Below are 25,982 nucleotides of genomic sequence, written 5' to 3' on the forward strand. Positions count from 1 at the left end.
TACTTTATATCATTTTTAGTATAAATGCTGAGAACTTCATTAAAAGGAAAAATTCTCCATTTTTAAGCCATTTAAGAGGAGTGTATTAGGAGTTCATGTTTGAAGAAGTTCCTTACTTTGGGTGGTAATTATTTCTCTCTCACAAAACATTCTAGTAAGCTTACTGAATTATGCAGGGTCAAATCTACAGGTACAAATTATATACATGCATGTTTATGACCAGGTTTTGTGCACACTCAAAAGTGAGGCCTTTTACATATCTGCCTCTAGAAACCTACAGAAAGATTCTAAAGAGAGCATATTAACATAATCCTGTCATGTTTTCAAGCACATATACTTCTGTTCCCCACTAGTAACATTTTAATTTTTACCAAACACCACACATATACAGCAAAACACTATAGTATGTAAGACTAAATTCAACCCAAACCAGTACAACACAATGATGGGGAAGATGGTACTGGACATATTTGTTACATTCTAAATCAACCCAATAGACTATCCTGTAAACACAATAGTAAGGTAACACTTCAACAACAGATAAACATTTATCCACCAAGAATGTAGAGTAAGCCAACAGTATAGTGTGGAAATTAATTTAGCATACTGGTTATTGGAAAATCACAAATTTTATGGTCATATTCTACCTGATAATTCAAACAAGATGGGTAGTAGTTATTAGCTTTTTATATGGGTCTTGTTTTACCATCTTCGCTGATTTTTAATGCTTCATTTTTTTATTCAAATTTGTTGGCTGGTACATTTTCTCTGCTTAATATATTGACTGCACCATGCTTATTGTTGTGTTGGTAGAAGAGGACATTTGAGAATACATATAGAAAGGCCATATGGAGCTTCTCATGGAGAGATTCCGGTACTCCGTGACTCTGCTGTTCAGAATTTCGACTGAAATGGGAAAAACAAGAGAAAGAGTGAGACATATTGAAGGGTTACTGTACTAGGAGTTAGGATACTAGTTCTTGCTTCAGTTCTGAATTTCAGTTTGTTTATACATCTGTGAAAATGGGGCTGTTGTGAATGATCAGTAAACAGCGACAGCTATGTCAGTCTATGGGAAACTTCCAGTGAGAGTTATTGTGGAGAACTGCCCTCAATTAAAAGAGATACGTTGTTTCAGGCATTATCTATACAATACCAAAACTTTTGCAGATCACCCACCCATTGGTTGATCTCCTTCAACAGGTACATATTGGAAAAACATATTCAATAACAAACACTTTGAAATATGCCAATAGTAAGTAAACTTCACACTTTATCAGAGTGTTTTAAAGCCATGCAGAAATAGCCTAAGTTAGGCATAAAGCAATGTATAAAACTGTTTTGACCTCTGGAGAAATTTTCAACACTTCTTACATATCGAATGCCTCTACATTTTCCAATGGAAACAAGTAAAAAGAATCATTCTTCCCAAGAGTATTCTGTTAGAAAGTTAATTATAATTATGACTTTTGTTTACCTTGACATGCATAGCCATTGAAAAGGGAGCAAGGTGTTGGCAAAAGTCTACATTCTCATGTATGGTGCTTTGCCCAAGTTGCCACTATCCCAAAAACATCCCTGAAAACTATTACCATTTATGCTTCCTTCTGTTATCCCATGGATTCAGAAGTGTCTTTTTTAAAAAACAGTCCTTATGATGAAAAGGACTTGTTTATCTGCTGTACATCTGGCAATCAGCTCTGATCAAAACAGAGTTGGTGGCCTGTGTATCCTCAGCAGCACAGAAGGATTAGCTGGGAACATAACTGCTGCCTCCTTCAAATGACAATGTGGCTGTGAGAACTTCAAAATTTCAATGACTAACGTATGTAATTCAGAGTTGGTACACTTATATTTAATAAGTCTCTAGAATTAATATACCTAGCTCTCTTAGTGGCTTCAAAAGACACAGGTTGAGGTGCATGATTGCTCAAAGTATGTGCTACCATGGGCTCCATACTAGGCAAAGAGGAGATCAAGGGCACAGGGGAAAAATCCAAGAGCAAAAGAATTTTAAAATAACATGATTTCAATGAAAGTAATGATTAAATCACTTGATTATGCTACTCAAAACTCGAAACAGCTGGAGCAATTCTGGGTGACTTATGTGGGAAGCAACATAAGGCAGCTGACTGTAAATGCACTATTTTCCACAATGTCATCTGAGAAGCATGACACTGTCTTTAAGATAATCATCTCAGTTAAATCCTAACAAATATTACTTTTGGGGGGAGTGCTGGGAATTGAACCCAGGGCTTCACACATTAGGCACACACTCTACCACTGGGCTACATCCCTGGCTCTATTTTGTTTACTTCAATAAAAAAATAAAGCTATAAAAATGTTTAGGAATTAGAGTTCAAAAGCAACTTGTATCTTTGGCTAACAAATCACACTTCTTTAAAAACAGGCAACCATTGCAGAATTTGTAAGTTGTATTTCCCAGTTATCAGCTGTCATTTCCATATTAAAATTGCATTTTGCTTTCTCATTTCAATTTGGAAAATTTAGAATGTATACATCAAGATCTAAGTCATAAGTGATATTTCAATGAAAATATTTAGCAAAGCTGTAGCAAATACATTGTGTAAATAAAAAGATAAAACCTAAAAATATTATTTATATTAATACTTAAAGAAACTTACTGTTCTACTGGTAACTTCTACATCTGTGAAACAAACATGCTGCTATTCAGTTCATCTATTGATAACTGGGGTATCTACAGTAGTAAAAAAGATTTTAGATTAAAATGATTTCTTGAGAGAATTGTTTCTTTTGTTCACTGCTTGGACATGGTAATCAATGATGATAATTTCACAGAAAACCTTAGATATAATTTTTAAACTTTAGACATATTAACCATTTCCACTAATAGCAAAGCACAGATTAGAATGTGGTTTGCTCCATAATTAATTAATGCTCTGTGTGTTTCATGGTGATCATGCTTGTAATTTAAGTAGCAGAGGAATTTTTAATCTGTGGGCATGGTTAACACTTGGCTATGGCAGAACAGCATTATTCAATAATTATCATATTTTTATTTTTCATTTTTTAGTTCTTTTTAGCTATAAATGGCACTAGAGTCAATATTGACATATTTATACAAACATGGAGTATGTCTTATTTTAATTAGGAGCCCAGTCTTGTGGATCTACATGATATGGAGATTCATTGTGCGGTATTCATACATATGTAACCATCTTAAATTTCAAGACTCCCCAAATACCACTAATTTGCCAGTGACTCTGTCAGAAAAATACCTAAAGAAAATGAAAATCAAAACAACAAAAGCACATCTAATGTTTGTATGAGACGGAATGTCTGATGTAATCATTGGGTAATGATAAGGATATCTGTGCCTTGGAAAGAAATGTGATGCCTTGCTTTCTTTCCAATGTATCTGAAAGTAAAAGTGATGATTGTACTAAGTCCAAGTTCAAGCACAATAATAAAAAAATGACAGGAAAATAAAATCAATTCTCATTTGACCAATGAGAAAACATTTATGAAATAGTACAGTATATACATTTCAGGATTGGTATGGTAGCAAAAAATTAGTTATAAAATATCAAGAATGACATCTGTTCACTGATTAAAAATGAATAGAATCCCACCAATCACCCTTGGGATGAATGGCAAAGTATATACAGCATCTTAGAATGTATAGAAAAGTAAAATTTGTAAATGTGACAATTGCTTAAGAAACATGCAAATACATGGACCAGTGTCTCTCACCAATCCAAAAAGCATACACTGTGCCTTCCCAACATATTGTAGTTTTCTAGGTCTGAACAGGTGAAATAAATGGCCAAACCTGATTGCCTGTAGTTGTTGCAGCGTAGGGAACGCTGGTTGCAGGTGTTGTTGCAGCAGACACAGCGGTAGGTGTAGCACCGTGCATCATGGGCACTTTCAGAAGGAAACCATGGAAGTGACACACAGGAGGGCGGAGCATTTATGCAATGATGAATTCGATGGAATGGGGTGTGGTAGGTATCACAGCAACAAGCCAAGTGACATCATCATGATGGAAACACCAGGGTGCAACATGCAATCACAGTCAGTGCAAAGCAACACGGCATGGGAGGAGGGAAATTTAAAAAGAGAAAAGGGGAAATCCAATTATATTTACCATTAAGGAAAAAGGATTCATTCTCAACATTTAGTAAGTTTTTGAGCAGTATTGTATTGTAGTTGACTCAATAGGTCAAATTTTCAAAAGGGGTTATAATGAATGTATATGAAAAAATACCTAATACTACCAGGCTATCTATCTGAAGCTAGTTAAGCAGATGAGTAACTGGTTGCACATTTTAAAGGAGATTAGGGAATTGTGGATTTGTGTTTGAATTCACTGACTTTTATGGACATGAATTACTGCCATTGGATTTGCAAGTGCAAAGGGGCAGTTTTATGTATACTTACCTGATCTGCCTGCAAATAAAAAATGTAGTTTAATTGGTGGGTATGTAGTAGGGGAGCAGATATGAAGACCTCAGTGGACTATTTGTGCAGATTTTTAGGTACACCTCTGACAAGTTCCTTGGAAACTTTGGCTATTTATCAAACATATACATGGAGCCCTTCATAGTAAATTTTGTCTTCACAACCAGTATTAGTGCTACAATGGCTAGCAAATGTAAAATCTTTTTCAAGATGTGTTTTCTTTGCCTTCTCTAGTTTTTTTTTTTTTTCTGAAAGTTTTCTATGTTTTTCTGATTTCCATTTTACTTTGGAAAGTCAAGCAGGAAATTGATGTGTGATTGGCAGGTATACGATAATTTATTGTGTCTATATTAATTAAATTCAGACTTTTTGAAAGCCTACTGAGAAAGTGAATGGCCACATGTAATGTTATAGATACCAAAAAGTTATCCCAAATGGCTATTAACAGAAACTCCATACTTATCCCTTCCACTCAACTCTAGCTACCTATTACCTACAGTTATCCCTTTATTGTCTCAAATGCTGATTTGAAAAAAAATCTTATTTCCCCTTTGGGAGCACAGCAACTACACAGGAATCAGCAGCACTAAAGCATGCAATTTGCATTCCTAAGCAGAGCTCTGAAAGTAAAAGGACAAGGAAACATCCCCAAGAAACAGGTCACCAAATGTCAACACAGAGACATATATCTCAAACTTGCAGAAGTCTGTTCTTCTAATTGTATGCATAGAATGTTCCAGTTAGTATCATTGGACATGTTGTTAATTCCTATAGGGCAAGCTAATCCCTCAATAACAGAGGCCTCACTCCTGTTGTCAGGGGTCAGAACTTACTATGTAGTGAGTGCTGTTTCTATGTGGCCATCATTTTGACCTTTTTATTTTATCTGCATAAGCCGGTTAGTGCCTTTGGAGACTGTAACTACTTTACTCCACTAATGGGATGGATGTCAAGTTGTTGCAAACTCTCAAAAAGGATGGGAGGAATCGGGTTCATATGAGATTGTGGGTTTGTAAAGGGTGGGACTTTCCTCCCTGCACTGAAAAAAGCTATTTTCTCCTGATCTGTTCCTGCTTCTTATGAGGAATTTAGGACCTGTAAACTCCCCAGTTGCTTTCTTATCCTTTTCAGTATTAGTGATGGGCAAAATGGCTTGGAGATGGCTACCAGGTTGTGTTGGTGGCTAGTGGCTAACTAAAGGATCTGTACGTAACTGATTGCTAAAAATCTCATAACTACCAAAGAGTCATTTTAAAATGATTCTGCTGTGTCTAGTTTCTGTGCAGATGGCACTTCATCCTAGAACACAGATTTCAGCACAAAACACTGAAGAATGTTTTGCTTAGCTCATTCTTTCTTAACATCCGAGTACTGAATGGCTTAGGTCATCTGGATAACCTTTTAGGGGAGGAACTGTTTCATTGTACTTTAGACATTTGAAATATTTTACACTTTTAAAATTGTATATGTGTGTATATATATATATATATATATATATATATATATATATATATATAATTGCCCAGTGTCTGTCTCTCTCTCTCTCTCTCTCTCTCTCTTTCTCTCTCTCATAGTGCTGGGGATTGAACACTGGGCCTTCTGAATGTGAGGCAAGCACTCTACCCACTGAGGTATATCCCCAGCCCCTCTCTCTCTCTCTTTTTTAAAGTGTACCATTCTATTGTATTTAAATTGCCCAGTTTCTCTAGGAAAAGAAACATGTCAGTTATTATTATTTGGGGATTGGAAATAGAAAAATGGCAGGGTCAGTATTTGGCCACAGTGGCAACCACCTAGGACTTGACAAAATAGGACTATTTTAGTTCCACAAAGCACCATAGTAAATGTTAAATACTCAGAAAATGACCAATCATATCATTCTGTAACTCATCTCTTTCATAATCACAGTAGAATAACATATTTTTTAGATTAGAAAAAGTTGAGAATTTTTGTACAAAACCTACCAAAACTTGAAGCGGGTGCCATGCACAGTATTGGCCCTGTACACCATGCAGAAAAGCGTGGAAAGTAAAGAAAAGAGAGATTTCATTATTAAGGCTTTACAGATGGAAATGAATTTTTAACTAGAAAGATACTTTATTTGAAATATCAATTAATCAGCACATGCAAATCCAGTAATCCTTCATGCTTATAATTACAGATTAGCATTAAGATGACAAACCCAGTTAATCAAAGTAATTCTTGAATTCTTAGGTTAAAAAATGAACTTTAATTTTTCTGTAAAGAAATTATCTCTTTTAAATTATATATTTATTCTGGGCAAATATGTCATAAGTAATTTTTATCATAAAAATTTCATTTGTTACACATAGTCTTTTCAAAACATGCTTCAGTATCTGTATCTGGTGCCTATTTTCCTATTTAGAGCATTAAACTATTAACACTGCCTCCTCCATCTCATTGAAATTGAGGACTTCATTATGAACATATGACAAGATTATTTCCCTCAAGAAAGGGACCTCAGCCAGAGAGGTTTTTCATTTTGCTATTGATTAAAGGAAAGGGAAATTTTCTCACATTTTTTGCATGTAAATCTAGATTTTATACTGGCCAAAACTGGCAAAAAAAAAAAAAGAAGTCTAACTTCTAAACAAAGCAACAGATTAAGAAAATGTAAAAGGAAATGTAGAGTGAACAATGTATATTTTTCCACATTCAACCACCTTGGCTAATACTCCTGAGCTATGCAACTCATTCTATAATACAAATGGAAGCGGCCAAACTGGAGAGATCTAATGGGTAGGAAATGACTAAAAATCTTTTATTGGGGGATACTAGGGGTTAAAAACAGAGGCACTTGACCATTGAGCTATATCCCCAGCCCCTTTTTAATATTTTATTTAGAGATATGGTCTTACTGAGTTGCTTAGGGCCTCACCAAGTTGTTGAGGCTAGCTTTGAACTTGTGATCCTCCTGCCTAAACCTCCCAAACCATTGGGACTACAGGCATGTACAACATGCCTGGCAAATGACTAAAAATCTTGAAGGGAAAAACCACCAGAAATAAAGTTATCTCAACCCACAATGGTTCTTTTTTTTACTTTGTGGACATAGCACATTTTTCTTAGGTTTTGGGGAAAAGTCTAAAACCATTAGATATCAGTAGTTACTTTTTATAAAGTGATGTAAAAATGTACTAAAGAATTCAATTTTTCCTCCTCAGAAACTATTTATATAAATGTGTGTAACTTAAATGGTGTCATGAAGAAGTCCATGGTCTGTAATAAAAGATTGGTTTTAAAACAATTAATTAACAGATTGATTTATTAATTGTTTTTTCCAAGTTGTAGTATATATTCTACATGTTCTTCATGTTTTCAGAATTAACAAGGCTTTCTAAATAGAATTTTAAAGCAGATATTATTTTCTTTTAATAATAGTTTCCAAAGTTGGACATTTAGGATTCTGGGGGAAAAAAGTTTATTTTTATTTTCAGTGGTTAGTATTTTCAATTTATTCCTAAGGCACCATATGCTTACTCTTAAAGTAAAAACCACTGGAAGAAAATTATTTTCTGCATATATGATATTTATTTGAATGAAATTCTGGCTTTAAATTTTCTCCTCAATTAGGCTCAAAACTATTATACTATTAAATATAGATGAATGTAGGAGGTAATACAAAATATGCTACAAAGTATCAGAAAGTGTAACAAACTGCTATGTTTTCATATTAACTTGTTCAGGAGTTAGAAGCTAAAACTTCTTATTTTATATATACTATACTGTGCCATACTATACTTCATGTAAATTTAAGGGTAGTTTTAAAATAACTGCCTTTGGTATATCACAATCTATGGACTACAGAGTTTTGTAATGCTGATGCTGGAATTATTTTCTATTTTATTTTATTTTGGGGGTAGCAGCGTGCTGTCTGTGAAAGTGATACCTAAGAGTCAAGGAATTAGTTGAGATCAAACCAAGCAAATCAATCTCAAGAAGCAAAAAAAAAAAAAAAAAAAAAAAGAAAGAAAGAAAGAAAGTTAAGACTTTCTCCTACTTTGATTCCAAACCATTAATTTTCAGAATCATAGAAAAACAGGTTGTTTGACAAGTATTAACATATCAAGCATAATTGCCTTGTTTTATTTCTAATCAGTCAAAATGCATGTGGATATTTCTCCCATGAAAGCCCTTTGAAAGTTGCTTTGCATCATATACATTCACAACATCACTAAACTCGAGGTGCCCAGCGCTGTGTTCTCACCTGTTGGGATAAATGCCGGCTGTGGGAGCTGCATGTTAGCCAGAGTCTGTTGGCAGTGGAAAACATTTGGATTAAAGACCGGGGTGGCACCATTGGGCTTTTCAATGGCTGTTCTCTTTGGTATCAGTTGAAGTGCACCAGGCTGCAGGGCCTGTGGGGGAGGGATGGGTTAATCACAAGTAACAGAGTGAGTTAAAAATATAGTCAAATTAAACAAGCAGTAGTTATGTAATGAATGGCTGGGAATTCTCTGCAAAGGTATCCATTGAGCAAGACATTCAATAAGCAGCAGCTGCACAGCAAGGTAACCAACTGCAGAGATGAAGTAGTTCACTGAATAAGCAGTTAGGCCAAAACACAAGATAAAAATACCAGGGAAAAAATAAAAGCTTTCAACATCCCTAATTGAGACCTCATTTGAACAGGATGCAACAGAAAACTATTACAGCAAATACATTTACAATTAACATCACAGAAATGCTCATCTATTAATCTGTAAAAATGAGATTAGCAGAAGCAACAGGTATGGCAGCAAAGAAAATCCTGCCAGTTAAAATTCCAATATGGATCTAGGAGATACAAGGCATACAGAAGATAAAACAGATGCTGTTAGATTGGAGTCTGATACCATGGCCCTACAAAACACAATCTAATTAATACAAAGACCTCAGGTTCAAATCCCAGAAGTGTATGTTTCCTAACTCACATGTAAGGAAAAAGAAAGTCAATCATTCCTCCCCTGCCACCTACCACACCTAGGTATGATATATAGTTAAGCAAAATATATGTAGGTCTGTTTTATAGAGGATCACTGTGCATTTTATTATGCACCATTTGCTTTGTTAAATCCTGTAAGGATTAATTCTAAAACCTATCGGCCTTTTAAACCCTTCTTTCATGTCTACATTTCTTTCAAAATCCCACTGTGCTTATAGTACTCAGACCTGCTCCAGATCCATTGAAGAAGTTTAACATTATATTTTTCCCCTCAGCAAATTGCACATTACTTTAAAAACATGCCCCAGCAACAACCATTAGGTATGCTCCAAATTCTTAATGAGATACTGACACCTGTGCAGAGTCACTAGCCTTGCAAAAAGGCTTATGCCATGACCTTATTATTCCTATGGCTATCAAGGGCCTAAAGCTATTTCTTTTTTCTTTTGGGGACTCTGCTATCAGTGCACACAGTGTGACAGGTCTGCTTTTTCTTAGTTTATTTCCATCTCCTAAAAAAGTGAGATGAAAATAAACCAAGTAGCTTTAGATTTCCAAACTGATCTGAGAGAAAGACGTGGCAAAAGTCATGACTAAAATCATAAACTTTAAAGCATAATTGATCATTTTGAAGGCCTTTTATCACCTTTGAGGGAAAACGGATTACCTGAAGACTTCAATAGAGTAGACATGTTATTTAAAAGATTTCCCCTTGGTTTAGTATGGGGGGAGGTGTCCCTTTCTCTAGAAAGTTAGGAGCATGTATGATCATCAGAATCAAACTTGTGTTGCCCAGTAAACTACAGATTGAGGAAACGCCTAGATGGACATTTGATTCATGGTTCCTGGCAAGGAAGTACTGTTGATTTACTGCTGGGGTCTATCTTGACAGGTTAGCACCCAGTTCTGATTGGCTGGTGCTTATACTGCCATTAAAGTATTTCTCAATAATCAACACTGGCCAGGGCCTCAATGCCCTCATCACAATCTTGCCAACTTACCAAAGTTGTAGTTAAGTATGGATGAAATAATTATCAACCCTCCAAGTCTTTTTTATACCTTTATTTTATTTATGTATTTTTATGTGGTGCTGAGGATTGAACCCAGTACCTCACACATGCTAGGCAAGTGCTCTACCACTGAGCCACAGCCCCAGTCCATCCAAGTTTTTTTTAATGTATGCAAATTGCTCTCAACAAAGTCAACCTGAGCTATACATCTGCAAAAGGTAAAAACTCCCCTTTTATAAAGCATTTCTACTCTGAATCCTTAAAATTATAAAAAAGATTAAACATCTTCATAAAGCTCTCCTTTTATTTGGTCTTACCTTAAAGAAATTCTTATGGGCTAAATTGATTTTACAACTAAGATCCTGCTGTGATCTGTTACTCAGGAAGGAATTTTATATTGACATTCATAAGTACCAGTTGAGGGCATACTACATAATACTTAGCTCTCCAGATGGAAATTTGATGCTCATATGTAATATGCATTCTATCAAACATGCTCAAATCATCAGAAATGGGCAGAAACATGAAGGTCTCATGTCCAAGCATGGGGAGAGATGCATAACTGAGCAAGCAAATCATTTTTCTTTTGTTCATCCTGTTTGTGTGATCATTTTTTAGGGGGACAAGTGCATTCTTGCTCCTTTAATAGCCCCACATCTTTCCTAACTCTATGTAACTCTAACATAAGTAATAAAAAAAAACCTGAAGGACTGCTGGGCATGGTAGCACACACCTGTAATCTCCGTGGCTCGGGATGCTGAGATAGGAGGTTCACGAGTTCACAGCCAGCCTCAGCAAATTAGAGGCTAAAGCAATTCACTGAGACTCTGTCTCTAAATAAAATATAACAAAGGGCTGGGGATATTGCTCAGTGATAAAGCATATGAGGGTTCAATCCCTGGTATGAAAAAACAAAACAAAAACAAAACCAAAAAAACCCTGAAGGACTTATGGTCCCAGCTACTATGGAGGTTAAGGGAGGAGAATCAGTTGAGCCCAGGAGTTAGGGGCCAGCCTGGGCATCATGCCAGATCCTATCTCTTAAAAAAATGAAGGCTTATATTCTGCATTCCTTGCTATTTTCCTAGCTTAAAAGTCCCTCATTCAGAAGCATTTAAGACAAAAATATTTGATGAAGATTTTTTAAACATTCCTTAACAGATGATGTTACCTAGATCAAAAAAAAAAAAAAAAAAAAAGAAAAGAAAAGAAAAGAAAAAAGCAAGTATGTTCTACTTTGGTGCTCAGATCCTTCATGAAGTAATGTGTTCAGTTCTGAAAACAGATGAGTATTGAGATCTTGGGCTGTTATACCCTATCACATGAGGAAAGTTCCAGTTGTCCAAAGAAATAAACAGTAAGTGGCACATTTAATTGACAGCTGAGACATACTTGAGGAACCTTTCAGTGTTATTATGTAGAACTATATTTTCCCCAAAACTGACTTACTAGGGCAATACAAAAGCCAGGCCTCTCTTAGTCCTGAGGAAATCTCCCCATAGCCTTAGCAGGCTTCTGTCTTTTGTCTTCTCCTTTGCCTACACCAGGCCTCCAGAAAGGAAAGGTAACCTTAACCTTTAGGAAATTAGAACCTACTTAATATCCCATCTTTCAAGTACTCTGTTCTGAAAGGCATTAAGGACGTGAGTGGCAAAGTGCCCTCAAAAGTGGTTCACAGAGCAGAGGCAACTTTCTGCCTTTCTGGGATATTAAGGGTAGTTAGACTATAAAAAGCACTCAAAAACAATTTACTGCTTAAATCATAGAGTTCGCCCTTTCTCTGAAAATGGGAGAAAGAGCCACAGTAGGTTAAAATCATTAGTAAAGCTTTTAAATAATTACCTTTAGAAAATCTTAGTAAATAAAGTAGAATAAATAGGTTCTTTTTTATCTAGCTTATAACCTTGACTGTTCATATTAAGATACACTCATGACTATCCAACATTATGGTTATAGAATATTTGACAAATTGATTTGATAAATCATTTACCCCAAAATGGAGAGGCTGCAACTGCTGGTCTGCTCTTACCATCGCCGTGGCAGCTGAGTGGTTCATCTGGTGATGAGCTGCCTTGAGTTTGGCTTGCAAGTGTGCGGGAGGATGAAAGTACTTGCATTTCTCCCGGGAGCATCGACCTTTGATGTAATCCATGCAGATTGTCACAGTATTATCGCTCACTTCAATCATGGAAACATCTGTAGGGTGAGCATAGCGGCAATCATTCTCCCCTCGGGTACAATTTCCACGCTGAAATTCACGGCAAACCTTAAAGAAGAAAACACAAAAACACAGACACAGACACACACACACACATATCAGTATGATGACTGGAAGGTGGTTGGCTTTTATTTGCTTTGCCAATGCATGCAAGGATAATTATATACATTTTGTCATTTACTTAAGGAAAATCTGAAAAGATGAAGGCTAATCAAAAGCCGTATTCACTATAGGACGGAAACACAGACAATGCATTTCTAGAAAAAATTCCATCCTCCACAAAGGAAAGTTTTTCTGTTTTCCTTACACTGACCTAAACTTGTATCTGAAAGTATTATGGAAAATCGATTTTAATCCTCCAGTTAATACACAGCCTCAAGTGTAATTAGTTTTTTTAAGATTCAAGATGAGTCTTTATCACACAGCAACACACTGGTAGTTTTCCAAGGTCAACTTGTGAATCATGATTGAGTTACATGTACAATCAGATTCCATTGCAGTACATCACCAGGCATTTAAGGGGCTGTCAATGGAGCTAAATTTCTACAAAATCAACTAATCATTTATTTCAATTTTTCAAAAAAAAAAAACCAACAATTAAGGAAAAATGGAAGGACTTCAGTAAACCAAAAGCTGTTGAAAACTTCTTTTTGATTCTTTAGGTATTATGCGGTATTAATCATATAGTACATAATTCTTAAGATAGAAAAAGGTTTAAACACTATGAGACTCATGTACATTCTGCATTCATATGACTTTACATTTTACAATCATAGAGTTAGATTAAATTTGTTTTTCCAGGTTACTATTCTAGTAAGTAGAGGATCATTAACAAATACAGTAATTCCATTCTGTAAAGCTGGAGCCTGAATATAAGGAGCATTCTCACCCAGACTTCCTATGCCATAACACAGTCTAGGCTGGGTACACTTAAAACTTTGACCAATTGTATCACTGAATCAATGCACTTAATAATAAGGTATAAGTGTAGCAATAAAATGTTTAACATTTTTCTGAGATTATACTCCATAGGCTAAAAACCTTTGGGTGTACTTATTTAAAATATTTAACACATTGGGTTCTGAAAATGCTACTTTGTACATAAGGTTAATATCCACCTTACAGGTATTTATATATTTCTTCACAAATACCTCCAGTTTATCCGAACGCATCAGTTTTGGACCAGCAACTCCTGGCAAGGCGAGAGGTGGATTCCCAGAAATCAGAACAGGCGTATTTGGTAAAAGTTCTGCAGGAACTAGGCCCATCCCAGGATGAGGTACATAAGGATTGAAAGCCATGGCAGGATTAGCCGCAAGGGACGGATTCACAGGAAAAGAAGCCTGTATGTTTAAAAGAGGGGATAGAAGTGTTAGAAGTAAACAGATTCTTCTTGTTATCGCACAGTATGATATCTTGCAGAAATATCAGAATTTCCTATGCCATATCAATGTTTACCATTGTCTATTCTGATTGGCTTATTTTTAATCTCCTGGTAATGCCTATATGGGAGTTTCTTTTAAAGCAACAAATCTCTTCAAGCAACAAATTTATTGATAAGCTGATCAAGCAAACTTCATGATTTTAAGCCATGAATAAACTAACTTAAATCTCATTGTTCCAAATGTATTTTTTAAAATATTCTTTTAGTTGTAGATGGACACAATATCTTTATTTTATTTATTTATTTTTATGTGGTGCTGAGGATCAAACCCAGTGCCTCATGTGTGCAAGGCAAGTGCTCTACCACTGAGCTACAACCCCAGCCCATTCCAAATGTATTTTTTCCAGTACTTTTGTTTTTACTTAAAAACCACATCACCAGTGACAGCACATATACAGACAATCTCCCTTGTCTCCTCACACAGGCTTGTACTCTGCAGGTGGAATTTGGGTACTCCTGAAACCCTCCTTCTTTCCACCCTTCTCCCTCTTATCCATCAGTACTACTTGGCTCTAAGGCTGCCCTTCATACCATAGGTTCCACCTGTATTACCAAACACTGACCTTGATTCTTTTCTTAGTCTACTGACTTGGAAGATAGCAAAGAATTAATGAAGAAAAGAGCAGGTTAGAAAAGTGAATACTTGGCTGGCTGCATGCCTGTGATCCTAGTGATTCAGGAGACTGAGGCAAGAGTATCACAAGATTAAGGCCTAAGAAATTTAGTGAGACCCCATCTCAAATTAAAAACAAAAACAAAATAAATAAAAGTGCTGAGGATATGGCTCAGTGGTTAAGCACCCCTCTGCTTAATCCCAGGTAGTAGTAGTAGTACTAGTAGTAACAGTAGTAGTAGTAGTAGTAATGATAATAATGGGCTAGGGTTATAACTCAGTAGTAAAGCACCCTGGGCATCAATTCCCAGTACCAACTTTTTTAAAGTAAGTACTTTAACCATTTTTTCTATATACCTAAAATGAGATTGATATGGTTATTATATTTTTTTATTCTTTAACTAGAGGTCCTACTTCACAAATGAATCTTGACTTGCCCAGCCTTGTGTTTATCTAGGGGGGCCAGATGATATAGTTCAAAAGGAGGCCTTAAAATACTATAAGGATCCTTGTTAGACAAGAAGAGATAAGATAACTGGGTGAATACAAACTAGAGCACAACTTATAAAGAAAAGCCTTAGAAATGCAAAGGCTATTACTGATTTTTTTTATTTTTAAAAGTCCTGGATTCAAAGAGCTTGATATGTGTATTGCCTTTATTATCTGTAACCACATAATTTATCACTTTACTGTGCTATTTTCCAGTTTGTTTCACACATGAACTTATTTACTTATCAATGTAGTCATAATTTCTTTGATATTTCTCTTGTCTCCTCTAAAGTACTTAATGCATAGTGAATGACTGACAGATATAATCAATGATGAGTTTTAAAAATTTTGAACTGTAATGAGTGAATAATACATCTGATGAGATGTAGTGTATTTCTAGTAGTGACTCAGTAAGGTAGTTATTGTGTAATTGCTGCTGTCTCATTGTGTATTGCTTTTTTTTTTGGCAGTGCTGAGAATAGAACCCAGGGTCCCTCACATGCTAGTAAGCACTTTTCCACTGAACTACATCCCCAGCCCTTCATTATGTATTACTAATCACATGTGTTCTTTCTTGCTTTCTTTTTCTTTCACTAAAAAAAAAAACAAAACAACAACAACTAAAAAAAAACCAAGAAGCTGATATATTGCCGAGCTGTGCCTAGACTTGCTAAGTCACACTAATTGGAACATCTCTAAATACAGGAGACTAGGAAGCCATAGACCCTGGATGGGGCAACCTAGATTCCCTGCCCCAACCTCTGTGCTGACTTGTAATTTTCACCAGCACAGACTCTCCAAGAAGCTCCTGTTACAAGCCACATTCAATTTACATGTAAGCACTCCTCCATTAGCACTCTGCCTTGGTTGAATTTATCAAATTAATTGTTTGATGTGTTATGAAGGACAGAAAGAATTTGGCCTCAAAGAACTGGCAAGACTCACTGGGGTGAGTGAAGAAGGCATGGTGGCTGACAGCTTAAGAGGAAAAGGGTGACACCAGGTGCCAGAAAAGTTGGTGAAGTAGTCAGGGGAGAGGGTTTAAGGTTTGAGTACAAACATCTTAGGGCTGACCCAGCCGAACTAAGTCCAGGTGATGTAAAAGTCTGTAGCCTCATCAAATGAGATGTGAAACTCTAGGAATTAGCTGATATGACATTATTTCATCTCATGAGAAGGAAATACTTTGGAAACAGCCACCCAAACATGCTTCAGCAACAAGGCAAACTTCACTAAATGATTCATGGTTATATCAAAATCAGCAAGGATCTCAAGGTAAAAACTCTATATTTGCACCACACAGTGATCTTCTTTGTTTTAATTTTTTCTGGGACTTTTGTGGTAAGTTTCTCATGGAAGTCACCATTCCATTTTCCTGGATAATTTTTGCTTTTGCCTTTTGCAAAACTAGAAAAAGACCATTATTATATCTATTAACCATTGGACTAAAACTGTTGAAAGACTGGGAGGTGGATGAATTTCCCAGATTAAAAAAACACTAATCATTAACAATATTAATTTAATTAATGATCATTTAATATTTAAGTCTAATGTACATATGAGCAATGCCTTCTTTTTATGGTAGCTCTGAACTTCTGTTATTTTTTCCTTTCCTTTTGGGGATGACTCACCAGGGAAATTTTCCTGGTTAACTTCTATTATCTTTGGAATAATTTTAACTTACTTAAGTCTGTTACATGCTTCAAGCATATGGGAAAAAAAGCTTTAAATAATGTCTATATACAAAGTTTAAGGGGGCTGCTGAAAACACTTAGATCTTTAAAAGATTTCACCATGAACTATACTGTGCTGTCTTTAGATTTTAAAATCAGTATCAAAGCTTTTATGACCATTTCCTCCTTGGGTATAAATTTCTTTCTATAACACTGTTTATTGAGAAGAAGCAAGTTTGTCCACTCACAGCCCTGGGGCAGAGGCAGGAACTCCCAGCTGCTTATTTATTTTCCAATAGACATTTCTGTTTTCTCACCGCCACCTCTGCCCCAGGGCAACTACTCCATTTCATGAATTTGAACATTCAAGGGCTTAACTTTGACTAACAGCCTGCAAACTCACATATTCAGCTTTAGTAAGCAACTTAATCCTGCTTCTATCTATATCATAGCCCTTGATGTCAGTTGAGCAAAGTGAATCTATCTATGGGTTAATCCTATTTCAAAGAAAAAAGGTTGGGTTTTTTGTTTTTTTTTTTTTGGCTGGAGATTGAACCCAGGGCCTTGTGCATGCTGAGCACATGCTCTACCACAGATCTACTCCCTCAGTCCTAAGAAAAAAGACTCTTAATACATTGAATTTTATTTCTCTTTGAAGCCTAAACTAATCTGGATGTTTAAATGTATTTCAGATATTCAAATCTGAACCTAAGTTATTCACCAAATACTTGAAAATGTGAAAAGGTTTTTTTTTTTTCTTTTCCCAGAACCAGATTTTCCATCTTTCTGAGTCTTGTAAAACAACAATAATGGCACAGATAACAGACTTTATGAATAAGATTACATGAAAAGTATTTACCCTCAGTATCTGTTGCATATCACCTCCTATGATAGGAATCCCTGTGAGTTCCTGGTGCTTACCATTGTACCTAGGAACTATGAGGCACTTAGGAAATGCCTCCTAAAAATTAATGAAATGTCTTCAGTACAGTGGCTTCTAATCCTTTTCTAGTCTCGGACTTCTCTAAGAGTCAGATTAAAGCTGCAGACCCTATTCACAGAAAAACTCATGTGTGTACAAAATATTTCACATGACCTTAGGAAGTTCAAGGCCCCCAAGATACTCTCCTGGTGCATAGTTATGGATTACTTAGTGATTAAGAAACTAAATGCTGGGGCTGGGATTGTGGCTCAGTGGTAGAGGGCTTTCCTAACGTGTGTGAGGCACTGGGTTTGATCTTCAGCACTCCATAAAAATAAATACATACATAAACAAATAAATAAAATAAAGGTATTATGTCCATCTACAACTAAAAAAATTTCAGAAGAAGAAGAAGAAGAAGAAGAAGAAGAAGAAGAAGAAGAAGAAGAAGAAGAACCACCACCAGCAGCAGCAGCAGCAGCTAAATGCTCTAGAGTAAGGATCCACAATCTAGGACCCCTGGGCCAAATATGGTCTGCCCTTGTTTTTGTATGGCCAGTAGCCTGTTTTTTTTTTTTTTTTTTTTTTTATAGTTTTAAATGGTTGAAAAAATTAAAAGAATAATAATATTTAGTAGCACATGAAAATTATATGAAATTTTTATTTTAATGCCTATCCACAGATGAAGCTGTACTCATCAGTTAGGCCTGTGTAATAAAAAATTGTAGATATTTGTTCTCTCTTGTTTCGTATAGGTACCTATTCAATATCTTCTTTCCCCATAAAGAATATTTACTATATAGCCATTTATAGAAAAGCTCACTGTATTTGGTTCTAGAGGATTCCAAAATATAAAATACTACAACTTTTGGAGTAAAGCATCAATTATACATAAATCCGCTGATGCGAAAATTTAATATCTTTGGCAAGATTCTACAAGTTGAAGAAGTTTGGCTTTATAAGCTGCTATTAAGGTATTCATGAGCATGTTCTTTTAAGCAGTCCCTAAATAAGGTTTTCAACTGTATAGATCTGTATAGATCACTCCTCAGTGATTGACAATGGGAAAAGAGTACTTGGAATCCTATAAAGGTAAAACTTTAGGAGCCACTGCATATTTGCCTTAAAGTGTTCTGTAGCTTCTGTTATAAAACAATCCAGAGAAATATTAAGCTTCTTTATTCATTTATGTGTTGATGGACACCATGATTAATTCCATATCTTGGCTATTGTGAATACTGCTGCAGTCAACATGGAAGTGCAGGTATCTCCTTGATATAATAATCTGAGTAACTATGGTCTGCAACAATTTATGATATTTGTCAAAGAAACTAGAAGAGTCTAAAGATTCCCAATGAAAGAAATGATAAATGTTAGAGAAGGAAATGCTAATTTACACTGATTTCATCATTATAATTCTAGGTATAAACTGCATTATTGTACTGTATCTCATAAATATGTACAAATATCATTTGTCAATTAAAAATTTTAAAAATAAACAAATTTAAAAAACTATGCCTCCAAAAAATATGTCTAGTTTACACACATATTAGGGACACTAACTTATAACTTAAAACATTATTCTTCAAGCTAGCATAAAGATATAAAAATTCTGGGGGCTGGGGTTGTGGCTTAGCGGTAGTGCTTGTCTAGCACGTGCAAGGTCCTGGGTTCGATCCTCAGCACCACATAAAAATAAATAAAAATAAAGATACTGTGTCCAACTAAAAAATAAATATTTTTTAAAAGATATGAAAATTCTGCATTTATGATGAATTGATCTTTGTGTCTTCCTAACAGAATATATCTATTTTTAGTTACCTCAATAATATCTGAGATCAGAAACAATTATTGATGGATGAATGGAAAATACTTTAAGTCCCTTAAATGGCATCCTAGACTGAAGTCCATGGAATAATTGGGCCTTCCTTCTCTGAGCTAGAGGTTGATGACCAAACATTTTCTTTTATGGAAGGATAAACATTTGGTAACAATTTCTTGACTTGATTTTAATACCAGAAAAATAGCACTCTTAAATTTTACTAGCACTCATAATACCTTTGTTTTACTGTTCATTCACAAGCATTTATATATTATAAAAGGGAGCAAGCCTCTTTAAATATCATTGGGTTTACTTTTATCCTTTGATAATTTTAAAGCATATTGAAATGCATAACTTTAATTTCTATCAAACTTTTCTAACTTTTCACATGGAACACAACTGAGTATTCTTTTTTCCCCCACAGTTTTTACTTGGTAATTTCCATATTCTTTGAGTGATGGTCTATGAGGACTGAAGTATCCCAAAGGCTGGCTGCAGGAGTCCCACATAACCTCCAGGCTAGTTAACTGGTCCCTCAATAATTGAGAATTAGCTTTATAAACTGATGCAAACTGAGAGTGGTGTTTATGTACCAATCATACTTGCTAATGAATAATAAGTCACTGTGGTCCTAGAGTATAAGAAAAAAGTTCAAGGGTCTAAAGTAAATAATTGTCCTCACCTAGAACTAGCTCTTCTGACTTTAATAATCACAGATGTCTTCAAGTAAGAGGAAGCGTTAAATGTAGGCAAACAGATGAAATATAAATATATTACTGTGGGTACAAGATGTGTGAAGAATAGCATAAAAAAGAGTACAAACCATGGTTCTGATCTACCCTTATTTGGTGGAAGGAAAAAGCTACAATAGAATACTTGGGATTATAATTGAGTACCTAAAAACAGATCAGCATAGGAAGAGGGCAAATGACTTCTTCCTCAGGAGGAAGTTTTGAGACCTCATAAACAAAGCAAATTTGACTGTTTTGAGGAGAAAACCAGACCTGATCTAAAAATGATTTGTTAATGACCACCGTGTAGGAAAGGAAAAAAACTACTTTAAAAGTCAAATTTGTGGCATGGATTGTGGTAATTTCACAAGTATATGCTTGTCTCTAAGCTCTGATTTATTATTGTACATAATAAATGTGTACAGCTTTTTTGATGTATCACTCATACCTTGATAGCATTTTTAACCAAATTGTAGGCTAGTGGTAGGGTGCACCCCTCACATGCATGAAGCCCCTGGGTTCCATCTCTAGCACCAAAAATAATAAAAAAATAGCTTGTTAACAAAGACTGTGAAACAAAATGTGGATTTTGTGGGGGCAAATGGGAAGAACTTACTATATAGTAAGGAACACACAGGAAACCTGGACACTATTTATAAACATATCAATGCAAGTCCAGGATAAATAGGAGGTATAACTTAAAATTATCAGGGGTTGGACCAACACCATCATCACCAAAACAACAAAAACTACAACAAAATAGAGGAACTACTTTTAAGATTATCAAACAAAATTGTACATGGCTATTTGAAAGATAGGTCTAATATGGAATAAAGAAAAGCCCATATCTTTAAGAATATGGGACAACAGGTACAAATAAGAAATTAAGAGGTCCACAAAAATACTAATTCAATACCTCATTACTATTAGATCATAAATTTGTAGATGGTACAGCCTATTTTGTGTTCATTATTTTCATCCACCTCCTATCCATTTAATGTCTGGTATAGAGTGTATGCTCAATAAATATACACTGAATTGAATGAAAAGTGATTCCTAATATATTGTAACTATATTGAGATTAATTTTGGGGTAACAAAATAAAGTCCAATTTGAACATCACAGTGCATAACAAGAAAAACAGAAACAAAATAAAACAAAAGTACTTTCAAAAGCAGTGTCAAAGTGATGGAATGTACATTAGCTTCTCTCTCTTTCCTGAGGTATACTTCAGGCAGATGGCCACTCCTAAATAATTTTTTTTAAAGATGGGAAATGTTAGATCAAACAGTATGAAAAGTATGAGGTATTTTCTAATACATTCACACATACATATATGTATATGTTATGCAGTGACATGTATATATTTGTGTATTATGTGTATATATTTATGCACATTTATACCTTATGCAATAATCAAATCAGGCTAGTTAATATATCCATCATCTCAAACAATCATTTATTTGTGGGAAGAATTCTAGTAGCTATTCTGAAATATAGATTACATTATTGTTAACTATGGAAGGGATAACTGTAAAATTATAGATATTGAAGTCATGACCCATTATTCCTACTTTAACACTGATGAAACTGTCCTGCTGAATGATTAAATTAAAAACTTGGAGACTAAAGTCAAGGAAGTAAAAGGGCCAAGGAAAAAATAGCCAATAATTTGGCTCTTGCCCTCTATGGTTAGCCAGGACCCAGAAAACAATGGGACCTGCAACTCTGGTGAGTCACCCAATGTGTCAATCAGAGGAACCAAGAGGACCTTAGAGAACAGGAAGCCAACCAGTGCACATTCTGCAAAGAGGAGGGCCACTGGCAATGGAAATGTCCCTGATGCTTCTAAAAGAAGCCACATATGGTCAGCAAGACCTTCACCCATCCAAGCAGATGGCACCACTTGTGGAGGAAAGCTAAAGGAGCCAGAGGCTTTGCACACATCCCCAAGAGTGATCTCTGAGGAATCTCAGGTGACTCTTAACAGTAGATACTAACAAGGTCAGTTTTGTTCAATTTAGTCTTAAACACCCAGCAGGAGAGTATAGCCTATGCACAGTCCTACATGGACATTAAAAAGGAAAAACAATAGTTTTCTTTAAATGTAACAAGATGTACACTTATGTCAGCCCTACCAAAGGTAAGTAAAGCTGGAGGATATAAAAGTAAGGGTTCTTGTGTGGAAATGCTTAATAATAAAGATCACAAAGAACTCTAGTGTTGCAAATTTGTCCTGAGTCAATTTGAGCCTGATCTCACAGACCTATGAATCTTCCTAACCTCCTATATTGATAAACTTGATCTGTTTTTCACTGGTATGATTATGAGTTACTGTCCTCATTGTTTTCAGAGCCTGACTGAAATACTAACTGCTTTGTGCTAATTGTTTACAAAAAAAGTTAATTCTTTGCTATCTTGTTTATTGTTGGCTTAGCATGATCCCTGCCCTACGTGTGCTTTGTCCAGTCACCTTCCATCTGCCACTGTGGACCTCTGGACTGCTCTGATGCTGAATGCCTATCTGCACCCCACCTGATAGAGAACAAGGACTTCAGGTCACTTCCCCCAACTTTTCCCTCTCTCAGCAGGAAGCAGGTTGGAGATGTTATCACACTTTTTACCAAAAAAATGGAATGTAGAAATTTACAGTGGGGGAATATACAAGTGTCCACTTTATGCCTTAAATATAACACTTGCTGCTCTGCCACTTTTAAAAGAATCTGTTTCTTTCTCTTCCTCTCTCCCTGGTCCTCCCTAACCTCTTGCCCTCCCTAATCTCAGTGGAAACAGGATTACCTTTCTTCTCCATCCCAGGCAGAGTTATCTGTCCTTGAACACACACCCACCACAGGAACCAAGTAATTCTGACTTTGGGGATGGCACCAGAAGATCTCAGAAATGACTATCTCCCAAATTAACAAGTGTGTCACAACTCCTACAGAGAACACATAGAATGTGGCCACTGAATCACCTCTTTAAAAGTCCACTGCTCTCCTTGATGAGCAGAATCACAACCTCTGGGACAGGAGTCCCCTGTGCTTCTCCTTTGCTAACAAAGCAATAAACCTTCTTTTTCCTTTTTCTCAAAAGCAAATTAATATTGAATAGATACTTAAAGCCTATAAAAGCAATTTAAGAATATTAGAGGAACTACTTTTAAGATTATCAAATGGTGGGGCAACTACAGGTTTTTACAGGAGGTCTCTTGGTGGCCCTCTCAGTGACAACTGCTAAACCATGTGCACTTATGCAAGAGGATTGTTTTGATAAGGGAAAAAATTATTCCTTATAGATTAGATTATCAAGCATTGGCTTTATTTGTTGATATTTTCTTTATCCTCCTTCAGGGAGAAAGATTTTCATAGAGCCCTTCAAATTCCCAGCCTTCATCTCACTTGTGATCACCAGTAAGCAATTTTGAGATAGCTGGCTGGTAGCTTAGACTTTGACCATGAACAGTAAACCTAACAGGCCCACATGGTCTCATTAGTACCAGGCTCTAACAGACTGAGTTAACCAGTCCCAGAGGAAGAGAACACAAAATGGGCCAAGAGGAGATTACATTTAATTTATCCCATGGGGATACAAAAGGGAGGATAAAGGGACAATGTTGAGATTTGTTACCATTGAAGGAACTGAGCACTGTAAAAGATATCATGTACAAGTACCCTCTGTTTGGTTGCGAAAATGTAGCGTTTTCAGTTAACTTTTGAAACAAACAGATTTCATACTTCCTATTAACAGAGTTGGGGCAAGGCAGCACACCTACTGCTAGTGATTTTATATTATTATAAAAGGAGCTTTAAGCTGTGTGACATATACAGTCACAGGAAAGGACCTGAGTCATGAATAACTACTTTGGACCAGTAATTGCAATTAGGAATGAATCTGGGATCTGTGGGGTCTGAAGCTCAGACCACTGGCTGGAAGAAGAGAGCTCTTAGGACTTAGAACACACAAATACCTTTTGCAAATTTTATGACCATCTTTAAAAGATGTTACTCTTGGGGCTTGGGTTGTGACTCAGTGGAAGAGCGCTTGCCTAGCATGCGTGAACACTGGGTTTGATCCTCAGCACCACATAAAAAAATAAAGATATTGTGTCCATTTACACCTAAAAATATTAAAATTTTAAAAAGATATTATTCTTGGAAGGAGACCAAGCAAATGTGGGACCCAGAACCTTCACTCACCCAAGGTAACTTCACCTTTGGAACAATATGTGTTGAACAATTAAAAACATGAGCTTCAGCTGCTGTATCTAAAAGTAAAATCTTTTAGAAAATGTAATAATATCCATTTGAAATTTGGGGCTCATAATATAGTAGCACTCCAAGCACTCCTGGAATGTGATATGGTCAACCTCAGTCAATGTGGAAATTCACATGATAATGATAATCCTCATTATATTAAGAGCACATTAACCTTATTTCTAATTACATCACTTTACAAAACAATGTGACTACTTTGAGGTGAAAAACTAAATAGCTTAATTTATTATTCTGTGAATAGGTAAACTGAAAAGCCTGCTGCAAACCCTTCATTAAAATGTACTGTCACTTCTGTACTGGTGAGGAGACTAGCAATCTGGAATATGGATGTGTGGATTCAGTTTGATATGACTACAGTCATGTCGAGTTATGACCACCATGATTGCCTCTGTGTCTAGGGGGTCAATTTTTCTTCAAGAGTTTCCCAGCAAACTATAAATAGACAAAAACCTTTACAAAGGCATATGGAGCTTTACAACCAGACCCTGGTGCCAGAAATATGCTTGACTCTTTGATGTTAATCTAAGATAAACCAGGTACATTCTGGCTAGGATGAAGTCATTTTTGTCCTCACCAATATGTACACACTTCCCTGTGACCCAATTGTGGGGATCCAGCTGGTCTCAGTTGCTGCCCAGGACTACGCTTCTGTCATTACATCCAATTACACTCTGTGCAATCCTGGATTTGTCTGCATCTTTCTTTGGTATCTTAGCACTCTGGGGCCAGTCCTCCTGTATTAGGACCAAGTTGTTCTAGAACAATAGACATGGTTTTCTTTTCTATCAAGTCTTCAAAATGTCTGGCCCACCCTTTTCATAGTAAATTTTAATACAAAATAAACCAGGACAATAACTATTCGTTATTACATAAATATATTGGTGGATAAATTGAGTTAATGTGAACTAGAAAAATTGCAACTAATAGAAATATGGCAAATGTAGAATATATCTTGTTGAGGGAAGGAGATTATCCTCTTGTTTTTGTCTCCTAAATTATTTAACTACTTATTTTCAAAAATAAAAAAATGTAAAAAAATATTTTCCAATTTTATTTTCAGCCACATAAAACTGTTCTAGCCCAAAGTTTCATTGAGTAATATGATACCTTATAGTGCTTAATTAAGTAAAGAAGAAAAACATTAAAGGCATTGGAATCTGAAAATAATATTTATTATTATGTAATTAATTAGTATTATCCCTTCCTCTTATCTACTTGACTTCCTATTTTTTTTTAATTTTGGTTCTGAAGTGTGGCATCACTTCCATACCTTACTATATTAATGTAAACATATGATCCTATTTCTGAGAAATATATTTGATAGATAGAAATTTAAAATGATGTAAAAAGGGGAGCAGGGGTCCAGACAGACATCAAATGATTCAATAGAGGAAA

General features: G+C 35.7%; 1 protein-coding gene across 1 annotated transcript in view; it reads right to left on the minus strand.

The window, feature by feature from the left end:
* Nucleotides 1-667: 667 nt before the first annotated feature.
* Nucleotides 668-25,982, minus strand: part of Mbnl3 (muscleblind like splicing regulator 3) — a 59,814-nt gene continuing 34,499 nt past the window's right edge. Inside the window, exons 3-9 of the mRNA XM_077106271.1 lie at nucleotides 13,771-13,962; nucleotides 12,431-12,667; nucleotides 8,675-8,825; nucleotides 6,411-6,446; nucleotides 3,815-3,909; nucleotides 2,646-2,719; nucleotides 668-906 (exon numbers count right to left, since the gene is read on the minus strand). Of these exons, the coding sequence (XP_076962386.1) occupies nucleotides 2,663-2,719; nucleotides 3,815-3,909; nucleotides 6,411-6,446; nucleotides 8,675-8,825; nucleotides 12,431-12,667; nucleotides 13,771-13,962 (768 nt within the window). The 3' untranslated portion in view covers nucleotides 668-906; nucleotides 2,646-2,662. The remainder of the gene's footprint in view (nucleotides 907-2,645; nucleotides 2,720-3,814; nucleotides 3,910-6,410; nucleotides 6,447-8,674; nucleotides 8,826-12,430; nucleotides 12,668-13,770; nucleotides 13,963-25,982) is intronic.

Source organism: Callospermophilus lateralis, chromosome X (genome assembly GCF_048772815.1).
Source record: "Callospermophilus lateralis isolate mCalLat2 chromosome X, mCalLat2.hap1, whole genome shotgun sequence".
In the NCBI taxonomy this organism is placed as follows: Eukaryota; Metazoa; Chordata; class Mammalia; order Rodentia; family Sciuridae; genus Callospermophilus; species Callospermophilus lateralis.